General features: G+C 36.6%; 1 protein-coding gene across 2 annotated transcripts in view; it reads left to right on the top strand.

Moving 5' to 3' along the window:
* The window catches only part of FSTL4 (follistatin like 4), a 520328-nt gene that overhangs the window by 271460 nt on the left and 221817 nt on the right, over nt 1–27051 (top strand). For both annotated transcript variants that reach the window (XM_081936569.1, XM_081936570.1), the window contains exons 5-6: nt 20171–20358; nt 25394–25514. In XM_081936569.1, coding sequence (XP_081792695.1) covers nt 20171–20358; nt 25394–25514 — 309 coding nt within the window. The remainder of the gene's footprint in view (nt 1–20170; nt 20359–25393; nt 25515–27051) is intronic.

The following is a 27051-nucleotide window of genomic DNA, read 5'->3' as shown; positions in this document are numbered from 1 at the left end:
CCATGTGGATAGGGACCATTCTGTACAAATAACATGATAAAGTTTTAAAAATAAATACAAGGTACAATCCACAAGAGCAACAGACATCTGGGATTGAAGATTAAATCACAGATAGAGAGCATTGTATTTAATAGAGATGTCAGTGTTGCACAGTAGGGTTTCCTTAAACTAATTACATGTGATTTGCTGAAGCAAGGAGATAGAATCCCAAAACTCAGCTTATACAAAATAACTCACTTGCAGCTTTCAGGAGCTACAGAAACATTTTCCTCTTGGTAAACAATCTGCTTTGTATGGGAGATAGATTAAGAAATATTTAGAAAAGAATATTCTAGGGGCAATAATTAGCATCTGCATAAACAACACTGTGAAATGTCTGAGATGCTACTTGGACTTTGATTACTGAAAGGTCCACAGTTTCAAAATCAGAGTTTGCCATTTTTAAAGAGAATAGCTAACCAGCATGAAATTTTGCTGGGCTCCCAACTTCCTTTCTGCAAAATTTATAGTGGTTTCTGTGACAAATAGAAGTTATATTAAAAAAGGCCATTCCACAAGAAAACACCTTACTATATATGTTAAAAGTCTTTCTGCAGTAACACATGACTATTAACAACATGAAAAACTGATATGTACTAAATACTGTCTAATTTGCCAATTCCTCAAGTAGTATTGTATTTCATAAATGTGGCATACAGTTTTCTTGTTATGAAGGGCTGAAACATCTGGAAAATTCATGGAGGCTAATAAAAATCCATATTTAAAATAAAATTATATAAATACAAATGTGGAACCTTGAGCTAATTCCAAGGTGCATGTGGATTATTTGGAGTAGATTTTATTTATTTATTCATTCGTTCATTTAAAACATTTAGGTGGCTGGGGAATTCTGGGAGTTGAAGTCCACAAGTCTTAAAGTTCCCAAGTTTGGACACCCCTGCTCTAACATATGCATGTCCCCATTGAAGACTTTCCATAAAATGTCAGTTTGCTGTGGCATTGCAGAGCACCAACATGTTACCCAAAAGGGTGAAAAAGAAACCACTATACAGTGGTACTTGGTACTCGTCATTAATTGATTCTGAGAAGCATGCTGAATACCAAAAATGATGAGTACCAAACAATTTTTTCCCATAAGGAATAATGTAAATATTGCGTTTCCAAACCACAGACAATGCACATTTTAAGGCAATATGTAAAAAGATAGGGTTGTATTTCATCATTTTACAGGAGAAATAAATGTAACAATTAATACTTAGATTAAACTAAATAAAAAACTTCAATTACGTTTACTGATGAGAAAAAAGTGAAAAACACACAAAATGTCCACAGAAACTAAGGTAAGACTGCAAAGGGCTGTCCACAGGGCACGAGCTACCACATAACTAATGTGTCATCCTTGTTTTGGCTGTAGCGCAAAGTGAGTCATGACGCAACTGACACCGACAAGTTCTAGCTTACATGTTGAATACTAAACAAATAACAAGTACCAAGACAAAATTTTCTCATCAAAATGCAGACAACCAAATTCGATGAGTTTCAAAGTAGATGAATACCAAGGTATGACTAAAAAGTCACACAGGTTGCAAGGAAAGAACACTTTCTAAAGCGTTTCTTGCAATAAGAGAACCATCGATCAACCTAATCAAATTATATTGGAGTATGATAAGTTTAATGGACAAAGAGAACGTCACTTATCTTAGACTTATGGAATTTTATTTTAATTAAAAAATACATTTGCAATCCAACTGATGGGCAACTTCATGATTCTGGACTTTCCCTGTACCTTTTAATGTTTAATTTAAACATGGACTTCTAGGAAAGGATATCTTCTCCAAGACCTTTGGGAAAAAAAACCTCTGTTCTTTGATAAAATAGGATTGATTTCTATTCTATGCTCACATGACCAGAATTGGAATCAGAGAATTATGGTAGTCCTTTTTTTTGGGGGGGGGGATGAGTTTTCTGTGTGAATGTTAGTATCATGCTAAATTTCCCACTATCATTTGGTTTATCTGATTTTTCTTCTAAAAATAATAATTAAATGCCTTCTGAGATGACATTTAGTTTTATAGGTTATAAATTTCTACTTTTAATATTATTTAAATCATTTCTATTTCACTAATTTATTCTGTCTCTGCTGTCTGTTAGATATGGCAATTTGAAAAATGTATACCACCCTAAGTGAAATATTTTCAAGCAAAGCGACTTCATTTTGGCATTTATTGTTAATTGAAATTTGTTATTAAGTATCAGTTATAGGCCTTTTAATGCTCATGAATTTACATTATGTTAAGCATCTGCTGCTGTTCAGCACAATTTTGATAAACTTACAGGAAGCTCATAAATTTAGAGCTGGAGTACAAGAGGTTTCAAATTCATAGGGGTTTAATGTTCTGAAAAATGGGATGGAAGATGACATGCTCCACTGAGAGAATCTGAAGTCAGCTGCATTTTGCCTAAATTTCAGGAGCAGACAATTTCATTATAAAGTTCAGAGCGGCTTTCCCTGACTCTGGAAGCAATGTATTAAGTTATTTCCCACACACTTCTAAAAAGAAAAAGAAAAAATCAGAAATATGTCCTGCTCATTTATGCAAAATATCTTGTATGGGTAACATAAAGTATGAGTCTTCTTACATAGTGAATAGTTAAATGATTTGACATTCTTATCATTTTAAAATTTGAGATCTTTTAAATTTGACTGGTTTTCTATGATTAAGGAGTTTAGACTTTTCATTGTAGGACCTCCAACTATAAAGTTTGGTCAGAGGGTCGTTTTAAGCGCTCCGAAGGCGTCAGGGAAGCCTCCAGACGGTCCCTGAAGCCTTCGGAACGCTTAAAACGACCCTCCGAGCAACCCGGAAGTCACTTCCGGTTTGCTCGGAGGGTGGTTTTAAGTGTTCCAAAGGCTTCAGGGAAGCCTCCGGACGGTCCCTGAAGCCTCCGGAGGGCCTCCAGGGGAGCGGGGGAGGCTCTTTTCGCCCTCCCCAGGCTCCTATAAAGCCTCTGGAGCCTGGGGAGGGCAGAAAATGGCTTTTAAAAAGGTGAACTCAGCTGGCCAGCACACGCATGCGTGGTGGCCAGCTGACAGGGCAGCGCCTCGCATGCCCTGACAAATGGCTCCGCGTGCCACTTGTGGCACGCGTGCCATAGGTTTGCCATCACTGCTCTATGGGGTTCAGGTCAGGCGAGTTTGCTGGCCAATCAAGCACAGTAATCTAACAGTCATTGAACCAGGTTTTGGTGCTTTTGGCAGTGTGGGCAGCTGGAAAATGAAGTCAGCATCCCCATAAAGCTTGTCTGTGGAAGGAAGCATGAAGTGCTCCAAAATCTCCTGTAGACGGCTGCTTTCATCCTGGCTGAATGAAGCACAGTGGTCCAAAGTCCTGTTGCTCAGTGGTCCAGAGTCCCCTTTTCTGATGAGAGCAACTTTTGCATCTCGTTTGGAAACCAAGGACCCAGAGTATGGAGGAAGAATGGAGAGGCCAATCAAGCACAGTAATCCCACGGTCATTGAACCAGTTTTTGGTGCTTTTGGCAAAAGTTTCTCTCATCAGAAAAGAGGACTGAAGAGCTAAAGGCTGCTATTGAAGCATCCTGGTCTTTCATAACACCTCAGCAATGCCACAGGTTGATAGCTTCCATGCCACGCTGCATTGAGGCAGTAATTGCTGCAAAAGGGGGCCAAACCAAGTACTGAGTACATATGAATGTTTCTACTTTTCAGAGGCCTGATATTGTTCTATGTACAATCCTTGTTTTATTGATTGCATGTAATATTCTAATTTTCTGAGATGGTGGATTTGGGGTTTTCATGAGCTCTACGCCATAATCATCACGATTGTGACAAATCACGGCTTGACTGATCTTGCTTTGCATGTAATGAGTCTTATCTCATATATTAGTTTTACCTTTTAAGTTGCATTACTGAAATAAATGAACTTTTGCACAATATTCTAATTTTTCGAGTTTCACCTGTAATATAAGTATGAACAGATGTCATCATACATATTGGACTTGGTTGTGACTAGAGATAGAAGAGAAATTAATTATGTTTACATATTAATGCTGATTCACCTAATTTGCACTTGCCAAGCAATATCTACCCAGACATTTAATTATCCTTTGCTATTTGCTCTTTGGTCAACTTTGGCAATGTGATTTACAGTTTAAACACGGATATAAAATTACACTAGGAAATAGTATGCAGAAATTGTATGCATTGGCACAACAATGCGCACTGCCTTATAGGCAAAAAATATTATGGAAATATATATAGAAGGGTGTAAAGAAATGCATACACTAGGAGAAATGTGTGCAAAATACATATGAATTCTCATACATATATCTTTTTAAAAGAATGTTTCTAAGAAAAATATGGAAAGATGAGAAACTGAGTTTGACTGAGTCATCTGCTTATCTGTTTATCTGCCCTGGCAGTAAGAAGAGGATCAGGCCACTGGTGCTGGATATATTGTGACTGTTTTCACTTGCTAACAAAGTGATGCCATACTTCCATCATTTTAATGTGGTGGAACAAAAATAAAATAAGTATGTCCAGTCAGTCAGATTCAATTGTCACTCAAGTCAGCACTACTGGTGAACCATCTGCCTTTGCAATATCTGCTAAGCCCAACTGGTCAGTCCCATACAGGGATGTAGTCTAGAGTGGAGGTGTCAAACTCGATTTCATTGAGGGCTGCATCAGCGTTGTGTTTGACCTCAGGGGAGGCAGCTATGCGTCACTCATGTCAGGGGTGCCTGTGGTGGCCTCAGAGCTCTGCCAGGGAAAATGGAATGTTTCCAGGGTGGCCCTGCGAGTCAGATCTAAGCACCCTGCAGGCCGGATCTGGGCCCCGGGCCTTGAGTTTGACACCCCTGGTCTAGAGATTCCTCAAATCTCACAGACCTGCCTCCTTTCTTCCTCAACATATTGTACAAGTGAGACTTTACCCTCTCAGCAGGCAGATAGAGATTTTCTCCCACACCAAACTTCTAATTCTGTAGATGCTATTGTATATCAGATATTAACAGAAAGAGAGGCAGACAATGTGGATATGGTATAAGCAGTTAGGAAACAAAGAAGACTTTAGCTATTACCTATTCTGTCATGCGGTGAAAGGACAAAATTTATCTTTTCAGAAACCTGTGTGTAGTAAATAAAACAGATTTTATATTTGCAGAACGTGTACTTCCAGTATCCATCCTGTAAGCTAATCATAAAACCTGTTTTCAGTCTAAATGAGACTTTGTACCAAATACTGTAAGATACAGTACATATAGATAAGAAGAAATAATAATAATAATAATAATAATAATAATAATAATAATAATAATAATAATAATAATAATAATAATAATAATAATAATAATACGTCACGACGTCCTAGGCCCCTGGGTGGGGCCCGACTAGTAATCAATGCCAAATCCGGCGAAACAACTGGCCGCTGTGATACAATTCTGTTGATGCAATAATAATAATAATAATAATAATAATAATAATAATAATAATAATAATAATAATAATAATAATAATAATAATAATAATAATAATAATAATAATATGCTTTGATGTTATGTTTCTGAAATATTTTAAAACTCCATGCTGATTTATGGGATTTAAGATGTCCATTAGAGCAAGGGTCCCCAACCCCAGGGACACTCCCAGTTCTCAGCTTTGGCATAACTGGGCCGTGTAGGTGGGAGGTGAGCATGTGTGCACATGTGTAGTTCCCTTTGTACAATCTTGTGCTTGCACAAAGCTTCCCTTGCATCAGCAGTGGCCTTTTGTGCTCATGCACAAAGTTTGCCTTGTGCGAGTGACAGCCACTTGCACTCATGAGTGAAGCTCCCTTTACCAGCCTAACCACTCACAAGCAACTATCCCATCTCCCCCCCCCACAACCAGGCCTCCAAGCCAGAAAGGTTGGGGACTGCTGCATTGGAGATATTGAGAGATATTTAGCCTGCAGAAGCAAAACCTACAAGGGGATTTGATGGCTTGTCTTCAAATTTCTGGAGGGCAGTTATGTAGAACATAGGCAAGATTTGTTGAGTTCTACCAGAAGATAGGACAAGAAGCAATGGGTTTAAATTACAAGGATGTAAATTTTGGTTGAACATCAGGAGCAATGGTGATGGGAAGAGCTACTCAATAGTGAAGCAGACTGCTTCAGGAGATAGTTGACTTTCATTCCCCTGAAGTGTTGTTGCAAAGACTGGATGGCTATTTGTTCTGGATTCTATAGTTGTGGATTTTGGTACTAGATAATATCAAAGGTCCCTCCAACCCAAACATAAGGAACCTCAACATTTTATCTGCCTCTCCACTCAGTTAAATAACTGCCATATTTCAGTAAACTTGTGGCCAACAAATATAGCAAGTAAAAATAATTACAGTATAGTACTGTGATCTGACAGAGAAATGACACTTACATTAAAGGCAACACTTTTCATGCTGTTGAAAATATTCATCTTTAATGTCATTTGATATAGCCAGGAATTCTAACTGAAACTCAACATTAGAGGAGAGTCTAAGTATTACAGCAAAGCTGATGTTACAATGACTTCTCTCAATAGGATAGCCTCCCCACAATGAGGCCATGCAGAGCCCTCCTGATTCCTTTACAGCTGAGTATGCAGACAGATAATCCTGGGTAATTTAGCAAGCAGGCTGGAGGTTGACAGCTCCTAATGCAATTCCCAATCATGACATTCTAACTTACCAATTTCAGAATACAATAAACAAATGTGCTGAATTACCAAACTACAAATAGGTAGAGATCACAGTGAAACTTCAAGAAAGATGTGTGTTTGTAAATGCCATTTAAAGGCATGCAGTTTTCACATCCCACTAAAGTAGGTTATCCTTATGTAAGTCTTTTAAAATGGATGATCATAGAGAATATTTCCAAATGAAAATGAATTGTTATTTTTATTTAGAATCTGAATTGGTTTATACTTGTGTATTTGCATGGGGGGGGGGGTGAAGTGTCACATTTAATGTCTTCTGTGGTTTTAATATACAAATTCATCCAAAATAATGTGATAATATATGTGTGGTGTCTGTGCAGATTTCTGAAATTGCCAAAGCATTTGAGGAAGTTCCTACAACCATTGGAAATGTTGCATTAGGATTGCATTTTCTTGTTGTATATGGCTACTTTGCTCCATACAACCCTGCTAATAGAGAATTACTTTGAATAATTATCATGAAACGCCTCCCATACAGTCATCTAATTCAATAACCATTTGTTGGATAACAGTAAAGTAGTTATTTGAAATGCCAAAAGTCCCACATGAAGGATAATTCAGTAATGATTTAGTAGTAATGTTTTGATCACAACATCCTTCCTCCCCTGTCTAAATCAGATTGGAAAGGTTTTATAATTTATACCCCTGAGAACTAACTATGACTATGTTTAGTGAGGCAAGGTGCTGATGAAGCTAGATTAATCAGCACTGAGCAAATAAGCAGAGGGGAAACTAAGAGGAATTTGCTAGGGAGTTCAACAGGGGGAAGAGAAGAGAGTGGCCACAATAGTGCTGAAAAATTGTGTACTAAGCTGTGAAGCATAAAAAGATCATATTCTGAATAGCTGCTGATTATAGGTAGTGGGTCTTGTGGAAGTGATCAGAGATACTCAGCAGGACAGGAATAGTTTCTCATCGTTTTTAAGGCTTCATGTTTGGAAAATTTGAGAATAGACTGAGAGAAAGTGGGACAAAAGACTTTTTTTTTATTGGTGATGCCCTAAGAAGCAAAAGGGAAGATGAATAACCAGAACTCTCCAGTTATGACTTGAAAAGTTTGTGAAATGTATGTTTCCTATCTGAAAGCAACCTGCTATATATTTGCCACAAATAGAAGATTACAAAAGTCCTTGAGGAGGAAAAACAAAAAACAAAAGGATTGGAAAAGCAAATGGCTATCTTTCACCTGATGAGGAACAACAAAGATTTTATCAGTTCAGGAAACCAGCAACCATCAGAAAGAAGAGAAGTGGAAGATTTTCTGCATGACTGGAAACGGGAAATGGTTTTCAGCCCCTTGCAGATGAAATAGATTTTGAATGTTCAGATATTGCAGAACAAGAGATAGAACATTTGATTCCTAAAGAGTGGAGGTGATGCAAAAGCAAAGAAAAAAGTTTTAAGTCAAGAAAGTCACTGATTATTGGACTGAAAGACTGATACAAATATACACGCCAACCAGACCTATCAGTATGTGAGTTATGGTGATTGTTAGAATAGGAAAGTGACAAATTAACTTCCACTGATAATAATTCCTTCTACACGTGAAGACAAATAATATTTCAAAAAACAACTATAATAATATTGTAATGGAACTTAAGAAGAAAGTTAAGAACTTCAGTCTGGTAGGTTTCTCATCCCTCATTCCAGGCCATTGAATAAGACTGGGAAGACAAACACTGAAAATCAGTGACTCACAAATAGATGCGTAAATGTCTGGGACAAATCATTTTTATCAGTCCTGGTAACATGCCTGGAAAACTCCCCAGCCAACCTGGCCACAGTGTCAAATAATCTAGGTATGGAAGCTCCTAGGCAGCAGACAGGCTGATATAATGGCATAAATTAAATCTGATTCTTGATACCCCACCTAATCAGCAGAGTATCACTTTTGATTTTCTTAGATGACAATTCCCTTGGATCATGGCTGGTGCCACACCTGAAATCTGGGAGGGGATATTTCTAACTCCTGAGCTACCTCAGACTCCAGAGAAGCAGGTTGAAATCCCAGACCATAAATCTGGGGAACTCTACTGGCAATCAACCAGAGAGTCAAGAACACTAGGTAGAAATAATACTACATTGTACTGAGGAAGGTAAGCTAACCCAGACTTATGCTGCTACCATGCTTGATACTGGGCAAGTCATATCTCAGAGAGGACAACAATTTCTTCCCTTTCCAACCAAATTTCAGTGATGCAGGCTAAGAGGAAAATACCTTCCTCTTTCAAGAAGTGCTGTTATAGAAATAGGAACTTGATGTTGTAGTTTGGCAGTTCAATCTATTGAGTAGTGGCTATGCTGGAAGGCTAGAATATACATTTACCAACATCTGTGCAATTATAATCTTTGCAAGATGTTTTAAAATCATTATGAATTCAATATTTTCACAGACTTCTGAATCCAATAATGTAATAGAGGCTAAGAAAAAGAATATGTACAGTTAAAAAAAATATTGTATGTGTCATGTCAAGCACAGGAGACAGCTCAACAAACAAAACACCAAACTGGCAGGAGCGGGGGTGTAAAAAGAGGCCTGCCACATATTGAGAAGGTGCTGAATTTTCTTCTCTCTCCATTCCATTACGATGCTCCCCTGGAGGGAAACTGTCTTGAGCATTATGTAGATTGGTTGTTGTCATGTTGCGATGATACTTAAATAATTGTGACTGTAACCCTTCATCCGGCTACTGAGAAGACGCCCTGCTGAATGCAGAGAGACTTACTCCTGGCTCAGTTTTTGTTAAGTCTGCCAGGATTGCCATGTCCTGAAATTGATGCTCTGTACTGTATATCTTTGAATGTTGAGATTAAAAAGAAAATCCCAACAGTTTTGGCTTTTCCACTCTTGGCGTTTGGTGGGGGGGCGGGGGAACGGGACTCAGTGGGTAAATTATTTTTGTATTGTGATGGAATTTACCTACAACTTCTGTAAATACAGAACCCTTAGCAGCTACTGGTTGATATTTGAACACGGTCAAAAGGTTGGTGTGACTTGATTACCCCCAAAAATGGAAAGCATTCCAAACATAGAAAAAGCCTGAAAAATGCATGAATACAAGAAAATGTAGGTTCTGCAGGAACATATTTGTTTAGCTTACTTCACATGAATCTTTTGGGAAAGAGGGAAATGTAACACAAAGGAAGTTTCCACTCCAAGTTGGATCATTGGCCAGAATGTTGAAGTTGAGATTCCCTTTTAGATTACTCTCATATTCTGGACACCAAATAATTAGGCATTTTGCTAAATGGAGTTTTGTTGAAAAGACTGTTGATTGATTACATGAAAAACACATTTTGTGAATCCTGATTATTTGAGACACGATTCTGTGTACTTGTAAAAATGTTGCAGTAAAGGCTTTAGTTTTTAAAATTGAATTACAGAAATAACTTAAGAAAAGGGATGTAAAGATAATGAAACTATGTTTAATCTTGGCCTTAGATATCAATAATAGCAAAAGATAGGACAGGTGACTATCAAACATGCAACAATCTTTGTAAATAAGCAGCAACCTTGAGTTCATCAGCCATTCAATAATTAGATGTTTCTCACATTCACTATACCTGCCCTTTATATTATCATACTTGGGCCACGATTTGATTTTATGAGAAATGCATAAAAGGTGCTGAGAAAAGATGTTTTAATAGTTTGCACAGACAAATCACAGCTCCTGGATTCTTCCTGTGTTAATATGCTTTCCAATGTCCAACAGGCATCAGAAAATAAAAAAGGTGGGTCTCCTTTGTCAACCTTAATGTCCACCTATATTCTTATTGATATAGAAGATGTTTCAGATGATGGGCTTAAGCTGAGCATCTCATTTAGTCAGTTCCACAGACTGCTGAACACCCCATAGAAGCCACTGCTGAAAATAAAGCTTCCTTTGAAAGATTAGCTCTTCTGCAAATGGATTAAGATTAGCAGGTTAGAGGTTTTTTCTATTACTTCTCCCACAAATGAGATTAATGTTACAACACAAAGAAAAATGATTTTAGCCTTGACAGTACGAACTGTATGATTACAATATAGCAAAATTTCAACAAGTACATTTGTATTGTTACCACTAATCAATATTCCTGTGGCATAAACACTATAATAGGAACAATCAAGTGGAGAGCAGTACGTGCAAGTAAGTAAAATTTAAAACATCAGCAGAATTTCTAAATCATCTCAAGCATAATAAGGAAAGAGAAATACTTTATTTTGGACAGTGACCAGCTTGTAGAAAGATAAAATATAGTCGTCTTGTTCTTTGCGTTATTTCACAGGTTTAGCTTCTTGCTGGCCACTTTGTCCAGTCTGTACCATCTTGCATGTCTGCATCTCAAACATTGCATCAGGTTTGGTGCAAAATGATGTGACATTGAAATCTCAGCTGACTTGTCAATAATTCTGATGCCTTCTTTCTCATCTAGACTTGGGACCAGCAATGGAAGAGTTAGGACCAGTAACGGCAGAATTTATCTAGTAAAATATAATAAACCATTCATACAAATAAGAATAAAGTGAACAAAACCTGCAATTCCAAATATTAAATATTGAAAATTTATAAAGCAAATCTAAATAACAAAAATAATCAGTTAACTTGGTATATTAAAGCTAACATTCTTACTTAGGTGCCATAACACATGGTGTGTGCATTATAATACCTAATAAAACAGTATCTGAAAGATATCAAATTCTATACAGATTCTATACTCTCAAAGACAAATCAATGTTTCCTTTTCATATCTGCGGGCAACATAACAATATTTGGAGAGATTTGGAGAGACTGTATTGCTTCTACTAGATAGTAGATACCAAAGGTAAAATAAATTTGAATGCATATTATTTGCGTGGTACTTGGAATATATTTCTCAGAAATTTAGACTGAAGGATCTCCAGCAGTGAGATATATTTATAGGATCCTGTTGCTACAACATACTGAAGTTGCCCTTGGGTTTTAGAAATAAATAGTTAATTTATTATGTACACTGAGAACTTTTACACTGGAGACAAATTCCTTGTGTGTTCCAATCACACTTGGCCAATTAGAAATTCTATTCTATTCTGTTAGAAATAAATAGTTTAATTTACTGTAGGGTATATGTTGCTCCCAAGGATCTATCAGATATTTGAATATACAAAGTTTATCTTGGTGCATACTGTAGAATATACTTCACATGGGCATTCCAGCTTCCTATAGCATGGAAGACTTTTCACAAGTGTTTGAATAATTGGATCTCATATCCATTTAGCTTGTATCTATGAACTTAAAGCACTTTACAAAAACTACAATTTTGGTCTTATAATAATTAATCCATGTGCATTATTCTACAAGTGAACATAACTTCTCATCCCAATCTGGGTCAGTGCCACTACAATTATATGGTGCATAGAATGCAGGATTAAAATGTATTTAAATGCCACTTTAGGAAGGATGATATGCCAAATTATTCAAAGCTGAAATCAGACTTATATAAATGTTTAACAGTTTAGGAGCCAGGATATAGCTCTGTGAAGCTCCTTTAAATTAAGAAAAAAAACCAGGTTTTTCTTAATATAACGGGCCTGCATAGATTATCAAACTTTTACCTTATATTTATCTTTAGAGTTATACTGATTTTTTTTTCAATATAGAAGCTAATATCTACTGATGGGGGATTCTTTCATTGTGGCTATTACAAATTAAGTTAAAAGATGTTTAACATCTACAAAAGCAGTATATAACACTGAATTAGAATTAACTATTTTTCAACCAAGTATCAAGACTTGGTTTATATGGATTTATATGGGAGAAACATTCTCCAGAACCAGCATACTCATCTGCCAATACGTGTTCTACCTCAACTTAGTTTCTCTCTTAATTGGATAGCATACATATTGCTAGTAAGGGCAGCAAGCTAATAGATCAATAATTAGAAGGAACATTCTTTTTGCCTTTTTATAAACAGACTATTATTGCCAAACCACATTCCCAAGAGAATCTTGCAGTGCTATCTTTATGGGTAAAAAAGGAAAGGTAATACAGGACTCCACCAATCTAATTTCCTATGTATAATTTCTGAGTAATAAAACAATTTGTCTGATGCTTGTGTTTAGTCTGATATGCACTTCTTGTCTTTGGAAGAGCCATTGCCCTCTACAGATATCAGAGGCTGAAATATTGAATAATTAAATAACGAAGTTGGCTTCCAGCTACTGGGGTACAAGAAGCCATATTTCCAACACAGCTATTATATGTGGGTATATATTGATATGTGTAGCATTATCTGATTCTTCACTAAAATATGGATTGGATCCAGAACTTTATGCATTCCTGAAATTACTCTTGAGTATAATGACTCAAAGAATACCCCTATTTGGTAGCCTCCACTTTCACACTCCTAAGTTTTGCCTAAACCTCCCCAAATGACTTTTGGGTTCAAATATTACTACAGGGAATACCAGGGTTGAAGGTTGCCTCCTTCCCTATTTATCTGTAAAAACATTCGAATTATGACAAAGGCTGTCTGCAAAAAGACACAAAGCTCTCTATCTAGGTAGGAAAGGAGAAAAAAGTTGCAATTCTGTCCGTGTTTTGGACTGCAGGTGGCAAACCTCAAAGATATACCCTAAAGATACAAAATGAGGTAATGTGTAACTTCTGGGAGGGCTCCAATTATGAAATAATCTGGAGTCTCCAGGAGCTGTTAACAAGGTAAGCCAGCTGTGAGCTATCTATTAATAAGGTCTACCAATGAAGATTTTTTTTGAAATGAAATAAATTGTTAATAATGGTTTTCTGTTCTACAGGAAAAAAAAGGAAAAAAAGCTTGAGGGTAGCTAACAAAGCAGCTCCACAATGGGAACAAATGAGAGTACATGCAGATGGTGTTCTATTGTTTTCTTTATTTTAGCCATCACAACGAGTGTGCTAGGAAAATGCGTATGTATTTAAACATGTTACTACTAAATAAGGCCTGGAAGCCAGAATCTTTAGCAAATAAGATTTATGGGCTCCAACAGATTAAGAGGATTGCAAGTGCCTCTGGTAATGGTAATGGCAAAGAGTCAAGGCAAATGATATGGCAATGGTACTTTGCTAAACTCTGTACAAGCTCTTCAAATTGGTTATTAGGAAGATTCATGTGAGGAAAGAGAAAGTTTAAAAAAATCAAAGGAATCCATCTGATTGAATAATGGAAAGATACATTATTTTAACTTTAGAAATTAGGATAATGTTTTTGATGAAATTGAATAAAATTGATACTAGGGCTATGCACACTTTGCGAATGATTTAGAAGTCATTTTAGGAAAAAAATGTTTTTATTCTCATGTGAACTTGTTCTGAAAACCATGGATGAATACGTTAAAAATATGACATGATAGATGAGTCTTATTGCTTCTTTTTTGACAAAGTGACTAAATTAGGAGACCAAGAATAATGAGAATTCCTAAGGTTTCTGTAAAATTCACCATAGCTTCTTTCTTTATAAAATAGAAAGATATGGGATGAATGGTCCCCCTATCAGATTGGGAGTTGGTTGAATAACCATATCCAACATGTGACCCTTAATAAATTTGTCCCTCCATGGAGAGGAGTTTGCAAGGGAGGGGGTACCTCAAAGTTTTTGGAGGATTCAGCAGTCTTCAGCATCTTTATACATGAATTAAATAAGGGGACAGAAGGGATGCTGAGCAAATTTGCATATGACACAAAACCTGAAGGGCTGTTATTAACAGCATAGAAGTTTGAGAATTCAAAAGGCTCTTATCAGCTTGAACACTGGGCTTTTCCCAACAAGATGCAGTTTAACATCAAGAAATGTTGAGTTATATATTTATATATGAATAACCAGAAATATATATACAAGATGGATTATGCCTGGCTCAGGAATAGTATATCTGAGAAGGATATGGGTCTTCTAGTAGTCTACAGATTAAACATGAGCCATCAGTATGTTCTAGCTCCAAAAGAGACCATGCAATCTTGGGCAGATCAACATAGGTTTTGCAATAGTGGTTGATATCTGTGGTTCAAGTGTAGGATGGGGGTGAAGTCTCATTCTTCGAGCTTGTGGGTTGATTTCCCAATGTATTTTATATTTCATAATATATATAGAAAAACATTTAATGTGGGATGTCAACCATCAAACTCTTTATATATTTTAAGTGCTCAGTAAAGGAGAGATATATCATTGCAGTCAGCAAGGTTAAAATATTATAATGTTTATCTGGAATCCCTCTCTCAAGTAAAAAAAATAATAAGGTGAAAAATGAAAGAACTCCAAATTAGATTTGTGATGGATGCTGAAGCGATGTGGGGCCAGAATAGTTGACTTGTTCTATTCCAAAAATATGTCTTGTAAGTATATTTGTCATATAGTAATCTACTAATTCATGATGCTTCTCATGAATTAGATACTGATATATCTAATGTTCTTACTGAAATATTCATAGGGTTCACTGCTATTAATCTCCAACTGCCTTATTTTCTCAGTTTGTGACTTTCAGGTAAATCAGTGCTCTGTGATCTGTTACTGCCACAGTAAATGAATGAAAACCATTGACATCCCTGGATCATAGGCTTGCATCATTTATTAAAAACAACCAAGCCAAATTCAACCCACCAGTTATAGTGTACCGATTGCCCTGACCTTGCAATTTTGCATTCTTTGGCATGCAGCAAAAGTGGACCACTGTATTTGGTTTGTATTTGATGTATATGCAGGAGGAAGATGAACCCATGCAGGGATGGCTTCAAATTTTTTAGCAAGGAGTTCTCTGCCCAGTTGCTGGATGGGCGTGGCCAAGGTGGGTGTGGCCTAGTTGTCCTCCTACACCACGGCAGGGGGGTGTTTTTGCCCTCCCAGGGCTCTGAAGGCTTCCAGGAGGGTGAAAATGACCTCCCCAAGCTCCAGAGGCCTCTGGCCTTCCTGAACTTCTGGTAGGCCCATTTTTCGCCCTCCCTGAGCCTCCTTGTGCCCTCTGCACTTAGCTGCATCCAAAACGGGCCATATGGGGACTCCTGGGAGGGATGGGCAGAGCAAGACCAGCCAGGAGTGGGATTTGGGGGTTCTCCAAACTGCACAGAATGTTAGGTAGAGGTTTTCCCGAACCCCTCCGAACCCCCAGCAGCCCACCCCTCAGCCAATGGTTGATTTCTCTCTGCTTTTAAAATATTGGTTGATATTCCATATTCTACCACCATTGCTAGTCAATTGAAAAGATTTTGAGCAGAAATACTGGCCTCACCCATCATCGGCAATGTCATAAATGCAACAGAGGTAACCAGAGTTAGAAGTAGCAATGCATATTAACATCTAATGTGTGGAAATCTTGGGTTACCACGTTTGAGCTGCAAAAATTCAAACAATTACTAAGTGGCAATAAGAAGTTAGAATTTTGTTCACCACTTTGTTCCAATATAGTAGTTGTCCGGCAGTCATAGAAAGTACCATGAGGTCTAAAATTGCCTAAATTCACTGAAGATTTTGGGAAGAATGAGGCTGTGGTTTCTAGGCTAAGAACACATAACTCTATGAGTTAGTGATACAACATGATAGAAATATCATGTGTGTGCTTTCTTCTGTGTTGGTTGTCTGTTAGACACCAGGAGAAAACAATATTCTCTGTTATATTTACCACAGTGTCTTGGAGTAACATGAAAAATGTTTCTACTGATTTTGACTTCTTTTCTATCGGTGCTATTCTTGTTGCTGTTTTTTGTTTGATTTTTAATTGCCTTCTTACATTTACAAGACCATTGGCATAAAAGGGCAGGTTGGATAAATATATTTCCAGCTCTGTTTAAATAACACATAACTATTTTTTTTTCAAATCTATAACTTTTGGGGACATCACTCTCAAATTCTTCTTGTAGCAGGACTGAAAACAATTGAGATACTAGATCATCTCTCCTGGACATTCCCAGTAATGGACACACTAGTTCACATATACACAAGAGACAGAGAGATAGATAGATAGACACACACACACACACACATACACACACTCACTCACACTAAATTTGTCTAGAACATCCTCCCCACCTGGGTACTATCCAGATGAATGGAATGCAACTCACTGAGAATTCAATCCCAGTCACCTGGGTAGTACCCAGTTGGGGAAGCTGTTCTAGACAAATTTAGTTTAAAGCAGGTGTGTGTGTCTCTGTGTGTGTGTGTGTGTGTGTGTGTGTGTGTGTGTGTGTTCTACCATGCCTAATGTCTCTTTTGCTTATTGCTATCTAGTTGAACAATGAAGGGGCAATTTCCCTCTTTCATTAGCCACTATGCTAAAATCATATTTATTTATTTTTGCCAAGGCCACACAAACAATTTGAAGTTTGACTGCCCTCAAATCCCAAAGCTAATTTAACCACTTTGTCTAAAAGACCACACATTGATAATTCTCACAGCACTTCCAGGTTTATGTCATTTCTCATTACCCAGCACTCTCATTTGGATTGAGGTACAATCCACTGCATATTTAATTAGAAATGAGCCTTGCTGTATTCAGCACAGAATTCAGTGAGTACAGTGTTTACTCCTTAGTAAGTATGGTTAGGAAGATAGTCTAAATGGTAATATGGCTGTCATTAGTCATGTGACTTGCAACCAATTAATCAAATTGTTAAGCAATTAGATTTAAATGCCTTAAATTATAGTTGCAAATTGCAACCATCTCAATAAATTTTGAGGTACTGTATATTGAAGGGTATAGCAATTTACAGCCTGATAAATCAATGCATATTTTAAATGATGGTTAAAGTAGAAAAGGCGCCTTTTAATATTTTCTTCTTTTTTATTCCCTATCACAGTGACAAACTAGAGCTAAAATGGCATAAGTGTGCTGTTAATTCATGTTCATGCTGATGAAAATTGGAACTTACTGATTAGAAGTGGTGTCCTTTGATTAATCGCCTAAAGCTTTAGCTGATTAAGAAGCCAATTATAGCTTATAGCTCTACTTATTGTTGGAGTAGAGTTTATAAAGGAAGTGTTTTAGCTCACTTGGTATTCTTATGTACTCATGAATGGAATTTTACTGGGTTGAACCTGGAGGAGAATTCTGTAACTTATATATCTCCCATAATGGAGAACCTACAGCTATAAGCTTTAGCTATAAGAAAAGAAATGGGAATAGCACTCACTGATGCTTACAAAGCATCTTATGCTGATTTTTTTGTTCAGTTCAGAAGCTCCTTTTCCTCTTGTAGTGAAATATATGGCTTATCTCTTACACATGCAGATTACGTGTTCTTCTCATCTTTTTCCCCTTTTCCCTAAATCTCTGAGAAATTATACTTACTGATCTTTATATATGGTAATAAGGCCATGTTCTCATACTGAAGCTCACAGTTATCAGTGATAGATCTTACATCTATTACTGCAAAGAATGCAATGGAATTACATTCTCAAGACCAAGTATCTTAAAACAGAATAAGTTACTCTCCAAACTCTTACAACAGATACTCACTAGAGAGGTTTTCAGATGAGCCTTATATTTTCATATTTCTACTTTGGAAATATAACTTTTATTATATTTCCATTGCTGAAAATTCTTATGTAGGAATATTTCATAGGGGATCTAAATGTCTATGGAGATTCTTAATCATCCAGGTCATGGTTGTCCCAAAGGTGCCATTTCAAGAGGCACCTGGACTTTCTGGAGAGTTTTCAGAGACTTCCATTTTTAACTTCATTCAGACCCCTTCTGTGATATTTGCTCTGTTTCGCTCCTTTTTGTTTATACCTGCTCCAGTGGCCATTTATCCTATCTCCATTGATAGCAAAAGATCAGAAATAGTCTAATATGAATTTTCTAGGTAATAAAGAGCCATGGTGGTGCAGTGGTTAAAATGCAGTATTGCAGGCTGATTCTGGTCACTGCCAGGAGTTCAATCCTGACCGGCTCAAGGTTAACTTAAACTTTCCATCCTTCTGAGGTCCATAAAATGAGGATACAGATTGTTGGGGGGGGGGGGATATGCTGACTCTCTAAACCACTTAGAGAGGGCTGTAAAACATTATGAAGGGGTATATAAGTCTAAGTGCTATTCCTAATGAATAATACTTGAGGTGACTGGTCATATAATTTTAATGCTGTGTTCTTGTATTCTAATCCTGAATTCAGTCAGGAAATATCTAAATATAGTAAAGTGGGATAGTGGGATTGATGCATTGTGTTAACAGCTTTTATAGGAAGAAGTTACTTTTGGAGCAATTGCAATGTTCATCATCCAAAAAAAAAACCAATGGAACTTGTACTATACTGAATAGTCAAATGATTTATCTTAACCCATCAGAAATATGGAAAGTATGATATGCCTTACGAAACAAGTCAGCGGAGATTTAAATGGATGATGGGTTCACCCAAATTACAACAAAACCCTTCCTACAAAATCTCATCCTGTTAGCCTTCAGACAATCATGACAAGCTGGTTGTTTCGCCAGCTGCTGGGATAGGATGAGACTGGAGTCCAACAATAGTTTGGTTTGATAATTTGGATATTGTAAGCTACAGAAAACCTGGTTTTCTAGGTTTCTTGTCTTCGGTCTTATTTTATTTTTATTTATTATTTATTAAATTTTAATGCCACCCATCTTCCCTATAAGGTGACTCTAGGCAGCTATTATTGCTGTGAGTCGTTCAGGAATGGATTTTACAAGATATGCAGCCAATAAAGTCTTTTCAATAATAAAGAAAAAAGCGCAGGCACCATAAAAGTTGCAATGTATTGAAAGCATTCTTGTATTTTAAAATAAATTATTATTCCATAATAGCACATGCCTGAAAATTAAGGATTCTTCATTTGGAAATCTGAAGCCCAGCATACAAATTGCATTTTGAAAGGTGAACATAGAACTTGATAACTCAGTATTTACTTTTGATAATCACTGCTTCCTGCCTGAAGACTTAGAGCTCATTTTACTGATGTTGTAAAAAAAAAAAAAAAGCCATTCGGTAAGTCAGGAACATGAGTTCAAAGCCACTCTATTTATTTATTTATTTTTTGGCAATACAGAGGAGGAAAAAAGTTGGATTGTGCATGGTAATGCAGAAGTGCATTAAAACTGAATTTATTTAGGGGTGGGGGGAATAAGGACAATGTTTCTGAATTATATAATTTTGTTTTTCTCCTTCAGTCATGCAACCTGTGCACTGACATTTAAGAAATATCTACAGCAAATATAATGCAATTAGCAGATGTTTCTCTTTTAAATCTGTCTGCTGAATATAATTCTATAACCAAAGAAAGTAAAACGTTGATGAACTTCCTTGGAAGAAGAGTTTAGAAGGGGGACAAAAAAAATTCCATCTTTAAAGGAATGGATTTCTCATGGACAATCTTAAAACTGATATCCGCTTGTTTTATTTCTTGGGATCATAGCCTTGAAATTTGTCACACAGAAGCACATAGACAGGTAATGATGTCTTGTCTTTTAGGTGATGCTTGTACAATGGCAGACTACAGTCAACTAAAGGGAATCCTCCTGGATCTTCAGTCACATCGCTTGAGGCAGCAAAACCAGCCAGGAGAAGACAGAACCCAAAAGCGCTTCTTAGTCGAAGATATGTTTAATTACTTGGATATAAATGGTGATGGGCACCTCAGCAGCTCTGAATTTGTTCAGGTTAGTTGCCGCTTGATTAAAACTGAATTAGGAAGTGGATTGCCTTTTCCATCCAAGGTGTAAACTGAATGTAACCACAACAAAACTATTTTGATAACAGCCTTTTGTTAAATGCTATTCAAAACTTAGCAATAAAACTCTCTCATAATTCCTGAAAGCTTTTTCTTGATTTTGTAGTTGTTGTTGCTTTTTAAAAATTTGATAGTCATAGTTACAGGTAGTTCTCAATTTACAACCATAACCGGGACTGGAACTTTCAATGTAAGTTGTTGTGATCATGAGTCAAATCAGACCAGATTTTATTACAATTTTTACAGTGACATTAAGCAAATCACTGCAGTTGTTAAATGAATCACCTGGTCTTCAGGCAAATCCAGCTTCCCCCAATGGGTGGGTTTTACTATTTTTTGCCAGAACTCGGCAAAAAGTTCGCAATTGTGCTACTGCAGGATGTTGCAAATGTGAGTCAGTTGCCAAACATCCATATTGTGTTTATGTGACCATAAAGTTCAGGAATATGCTGACAAGTTGAAACAATGTTGACATATGCAATACAAATAAATAGAAATAAATAATGTACTCATGCTTTGAAAAACAAATCTATATCCCAGCTGGGGGAGATGAACTGGTTTCCTTCAGTTCAAAAGAAATGAAAGGAGGGCCTATCATAATGAAGGCCTTAAAGTATGTGCACAGTTTTGGCAGAAAAAAGCAGAAGAATATCAAACAGTAAATTGGCTATAACAGCGTCTAAAGCAACACAGAGAGGTAGGTTCCTACCGGTTCAGCCCGGTTTGGCCGAGTAGGTAGTAAGTCGGCCGCGTACATGCCCCAAACTGGTTCTATCTTGTTTTTTGCTTCTGCGCATGCGCACATGTGCCCAAAGCTCATCCCTGAGTGAACCAGCATTAACAGAAGCTGGATTCCACCCATGGCAACACATTTTTATTAATGACTCATTCTAGGTCACAAAAGTATCAGTAGTAGTAGTAGTAGTAGTAGTAGTAGTAGTAGTAGTAGTAGTAGTATGAGCAGTGGTAGTGCTCTAGTTAGAATGCAGTACTGCAGGCCACTTCTGCTGACTGCCAGCTGACTGCAATTTGGCAGTTTGAATTTCATCAAGCTCAAGGTTGACTCAGCCTTCCATCCGTGGGAGGTTGGTAAAATGATTACCCAGATTGTTAGGGGCCAATATGCTGACTTACAAACCGCTTAGATAACTCTGTAAAGCATTGTGAAGTGGTATCTAAGTCTAAGTACTAAGTGCTAATTGCTATTGCTACTACTGGTAGAAGTAGCAGCAGCAGCAGCAGCTTATATCATTTTATATCAAAATTTCATTACTAGTATTATTTATAGCATTATTATGTATGAAAAAGAATAAAGCCCGAGGCAGGCATTCAAGAGTACAGTCACAGTGGAAAGTAAAGCAAAGACTTGCAGATCATCCCAATCTCAGGCTGCCACAGCCAAGTCATGATTATATCTACATACTTGAGGAAATGTGATCATATTTGTTCTCTCTGAACAATAAAAATTCTAGAGGTTGCACTACAGTGTTCATTACCATTAGAATAAGGGAGTTTTAAGAGCATCGTGGTAATATTTGTTCTGTTTATAAATATTCTAGCAGATCTATTGGAAACAAATGTGTACTATTAAAAAAGGAGATCAGTAAATTTGTCTTATAATCATAACTAATTAATAATATGTCACTTGGTTATTTAATGTGTATTAGCACATTTACCAGGACTGTACAAATTCTGGAAAAGGAATTTTAGAGCCCAAGCAAGTATCTCTTGCTTGTGTCTCTCCCCTACTCATTACAAGAGCCTTGTATACTGTATATATGAGCCCATATAAAATATGCCACTGCCTTAAGAGTCGCAGGTTTCCTTAAAGCAATGGCATCTTTTTTTTTTTCAGGTTCATATGGAAGCCTGAAGAAAGGCAGGTTACTAGAATGAATATTAGAGAAATGCCAAGGTTATTAAGGTGGGGATAAATCCCACAAGCAAACAAACATACACACAAGCAAACCAAGCCTGGATTTTCTTTAAAGCTTTCTTCTGAGCCATTTTCAACAGCCCTGCTATTTTGTTATGTGAGGCCCAAGATGATCACCAGAAGTTCCGAAGACCCTCTCTAACAGCCAGAGGTTGACTTTGACAAAGTTCTCCTCAGATCTGACCTAATTATGGAATGCTCTCCTGGAAAGGATTGTCTGGCATTTACATTAACGACTTTGCCTGTCATGTGAGGCAATAGGTTCCATCACCCCTCATAATGCCAAGTTAATGTTATTTTAACAACATTTTAATATAGTTTAGAATCATGTAAAATGTAATACTTTCAGTATTAAACCCTGGTTTGTGGCAATTAGTGCTTTTATCTTTAGTTAAGTTTTCTCTAATATGTTATTGTTTTGTTCTTTACAAAATGTTGAAAAGATACTCTGTAAAGAGAATTAGAATTTGGTTTGTCTGTCTATCCATCTGTGCATCAGCAGGAAAAAGAGAAAAAGAGAAAACAGAATAGATTGGGGCCAAAGAGAAAACAGAATAGATTGGGGCCAAATTTGGTATGGAAAGATAAGAGTTCAAAATGGTTAACACTGAGTACTTTTAAGTGCTCTACGGAATATCAGAAGCAATTAGGTTTTTTTTTTTTTTGCTTCCTTTTCTATTCTTGCACTTTTTTTGCTTTCTCTTTATTTCTCTCATTTTTCTTTTTTCTTTTCATTTACTGGTCTATTTGTGTTAGCTTCTGATAAAAAATTATTACTTAAAATGATTAAAACTGAGATAGGGGAGTTTTAGAATATTTTTTCCAAAATTCACCGTTAGTGGAAGGTAGTTGGACAATGGGTTGGAATCTTTCCAGCTGCTCTAGAAATCCTGCTGCTTCCTCCAGTCTGATCATTTTGTTCCAGAACTAAGTTGCTATTGAAGGGTTGGGAAAAAAAATCCACGTTATGCTGGGCAGGATGTCTGTACAGTAAAAAAGGCCAGCATGTTTACAATAAGGCTGAGATCTTTGAAAACAAGGGATTTCTTTTCTTGGGCTTTCAGGCTGGTCTTGTGACCCCTTAGAAGTCATATAAACATTTTAAATCTGCAAGCCAACACTTACAGACTATCTCATGAAAATATACTCATCAAAGTTAATCCTGCATTCTAGGATCATGATGAATGTTATTGGTCACAATGAGTACTGCAATAACAGAATAAAACAAAAGCTCAGATAATAAAAAAAATATGGATACTCCATAAGACATGTAAAATGATAATTGGCTCTAATAGATAGATAAATAGCTAGATATCAGCTGCTTTATGGTCTGAAAACACTCTTTTCAATGCTATCTAACTAGCCTTGAAAGACAAGCTGCCCATCTTAATTATTATAGTAGCATGGCATATATTGAGATGTTTTTAATGGGTTGTTTAGCAAAATCAGCTCTTTGGCTGAATCGTTGCGATAGATCAAAGGAGGGCAAACTAACAGCCAATATGCCTTTAACTCTTGACTGAACACTAATTGGTTGAACATATATGTGATAATATTTGTCTGGCTTAGAATACCATAAAATAACCTTGTACTGTGTGATTGAATTATAAAGCAAAGTGTAAATTTATTCTTACATTATGACCAACTTCTATATGTCATAACTATACTAATAGAAGAATTGATCTTCATTATTTTATTGGCAAAATTCCCATCATTATAGTTAGTATGTGCTAGTGGGTGTGTTTGGAGATACGTTTATACATTGCTAAGCTGTTCTTTCATTCAGATTCTCTTGCATTGGAGAGTGAGAAAATCAGTGTCTTGACTACTAAGCTACAAAATTTTACACTTTTTTTCCTATATAAGCCATTAATTGGAACTGAGGAAAGGAAAGTGACACTAATGAATTAAGAGCTGGAGTTTTGATTTCTGCTGTTGAGAATTCAACCTCCTTATATTTTGAGGGCTAATTCCAGGTCTTTTCTTTCTCATCATTCTACAGTAGTCTTTTCCAACTTGCCATTCTTCAGATTTGGGCCCTTGGGATTCCTGGTTTGTGTTCCAAATTATCTAGGAAACACCAGGCTAACGAATATGAGACAATCAAATTTGAATCATGAATTATTGATGAGAGAAGGAGAGAGAGCGGGAAGGACAGAGGGAGGAAAATTGACTCATAGCTGTGAGAAAAGGGCAAAGCATGAACATGGATGAATATTCTATAACTGTATAGATCTAAAGCTAATGGTCAGGGATATTGGCAGGTATCATTAAAGCAACAATATCAAGTACGTTGACTGTGTGCAGGGTAAAGGAAATCCACTCTGATAATTGAGCCCTCAAAAAGTCTGCTGTGGGTTTCTTCTCTGTAAAATGACTGCTGGGCTGTTACAAAGGAATCCACAAGATACAAATCTTTCATCAAAATGTTATTGGCAAAATCACATAATCACAAATACTGCCTCTTTCATACATGCATGTGATGTTATGCCCCATGTACAGAAGGGCATGGTCATCGAGTATGCAATCAGACTTTGCTGTATTAACTGTGTAGCTCTGCATAAGTTCTGATTCTGGGTTTCAGTTCCCAAACTTGATTATTTGCCATCAATTGCAAAAATACATTATGGGGAATAGGGAAAGCTATCTACAGCTAACTTATCACTGGCGAAAGTGTTCAAGAATGTCTGGACTGGATGTTTGCAGCTAGTAGGAAAGACATAAAGAAGTGACCTAAGATCAGCAGATAAGCAAGAAGAAAAACCAAGAAAGGACCCAAAGTAACTATCCCTCTATTTTCCATCTTTCTCTTCTGCTCAGTAAATCATGAGATACTAAAGAATCACATGACCAGCAAGCTTATATAACTTCTTGCCTCATCTCTTAATGGCCTATTTTGAATTCTGATGTTTAATTTTCCATGCATTTTCCACTTAGAGTTTTCCTTCCTTCCTTTCCCCCTGCCAGTCATAGAATTAAAGTGATAGTCAAATGTGAATAATTCTATTGCTATTTTTTTTATTGATAGTTGAAAAAAAAGGAAGATCTGGAGGATGACTTCTTGAATTGTACTCCGGAAGATCTTCTTCGTTTTGATGATTACAACCATGATGGTTACCTAACTCTGCAGGAACTTTATACTGCATTCCGTAAGTAATAACTTATTTCTGTATGTATCTTTCTCTTCACTGTTGCAGAATGAAGGGAGGATAGAAAATAGTATTCTTTTCTTGCAGGCAGCCAGTAATGTTTGTCTTCCTTGAACTTTCCCAGATCTTCCTAGGCAGTGGTTAATACATGTTTTGTGGGCCATCATTTTCAGTAGCAAATGACTCCCAGCAGTAAAGATCTAAGGGGGGGGGGGGGATATTTGATTAATGGAGGGAGATTAATACAATCAGTTCAAGGAGCTGTATGTTCACTTCCTGCCTTTGCTTTAGGGGCAGAGGGATGTTAAGAGATCATGCAGAAGAGAGGAAATCTGAGCGTCACTTTTTGTTAATCGGTGAAGACAAAATTATAGAAATTATTCTTCTATAATTTTACTTAGTAATTTCTTCTATAATTTTACTTAGCTCAGATTCTTGTTCTAATCTTATTTGTTTTTAGTAGCATATTTGGTGAAGTATACATTCTTCTTAAAGAATTATGATATTTTAATGCCATTGCAAATACAATTTGGCTTCTTTATGAATAGATAGCTATTTAAACTTAGAGTTATATGAATGATTTCAATGTAAGCAGTAAAAATATATAGGACTTCTTTTTTGTCAGCAGATCTACTGTTAATAATTTATGGAAACAGATGTCCATGGAAAATTGCTTTAGCAATAGCTTTGATCGTTGTTGTTCACTGTGATTTGCAATATTGGCAATATTATGTAGAAAGTTATTTCTTGTTGTAGACATGGAAGAAACAGTTTGCTGCTGTTACTGTTCAATTCCTCTTTGTTTACTAATATAAAGAATCTTTGTGACACTTGGTTTGTTTTAGCACTGAGAATTATGAGAGTTTGCCAGGGAGGTTTATGGGTTTTCTTTTAATATCTATCAGAGAATTCTGTCAATATAATTCTTTACATGTCTATATTGTTAATAGGTAACAGTATTTCAAGAGCTTCTAAACATGATTCTTTAACAATTTTTTATCCAATAAAAAGCCATATTATTTTTATGTCAAAAGATCATTTTAATTTGATATTTAATGCTACAATGATGATGATTGAATCATTCTCCAGGGTGCCCGTCAACTTCAACTCTCATAAAATCCAAGTGTATTTCATAATAGACTTGTCCCTTTCCTAGCTACTGTGATCTGCACTCAATTAATTTCAGTCTTGAACTCTGATATTTTTGAATTATAGCTTCTATGGCCTCCTGGTTCACTTAATCTAGATCTCATAATTACAGTGGAAAGTGCATTTAGACCTCACAGATAACATCTAGCAAGAGTCTATTGTTGTCACCCTGCCTCTATTCCGGATCCCTGGCATTATTGTGTAAGTTTGCTTTAGAAAAAAAATGTAGCATGGAAGATTTAGAGGTACTTCCTCCCTTTGAGTCTTCTTGGCAAAGTTCCAGAAATATCACAACATTTCTGATAGTTCTTAAGGAAGCAGAGAAATAAGACAAGATGAGTTCAGTCAGGCACAGTTATTTATCACTAGTTCAGATATTGCTTTGTAG

This window comes from Natrix helvetica (assembly GCF_964273705.1).
Source record: "Natrix helvetica genome assembly, chromosome: 1".
Lineage (NCBI taxonomy): Eukaryota > Metazoa > Chordata > Lepidosauria > Squamata > Natricidae > Natrix > Natrix helvetica.
The sequence above is the reverse complement of the archived record's forward strand: the minus strand, read 5'-3'. Positions and strand labels throughout refer to the sequence as shown.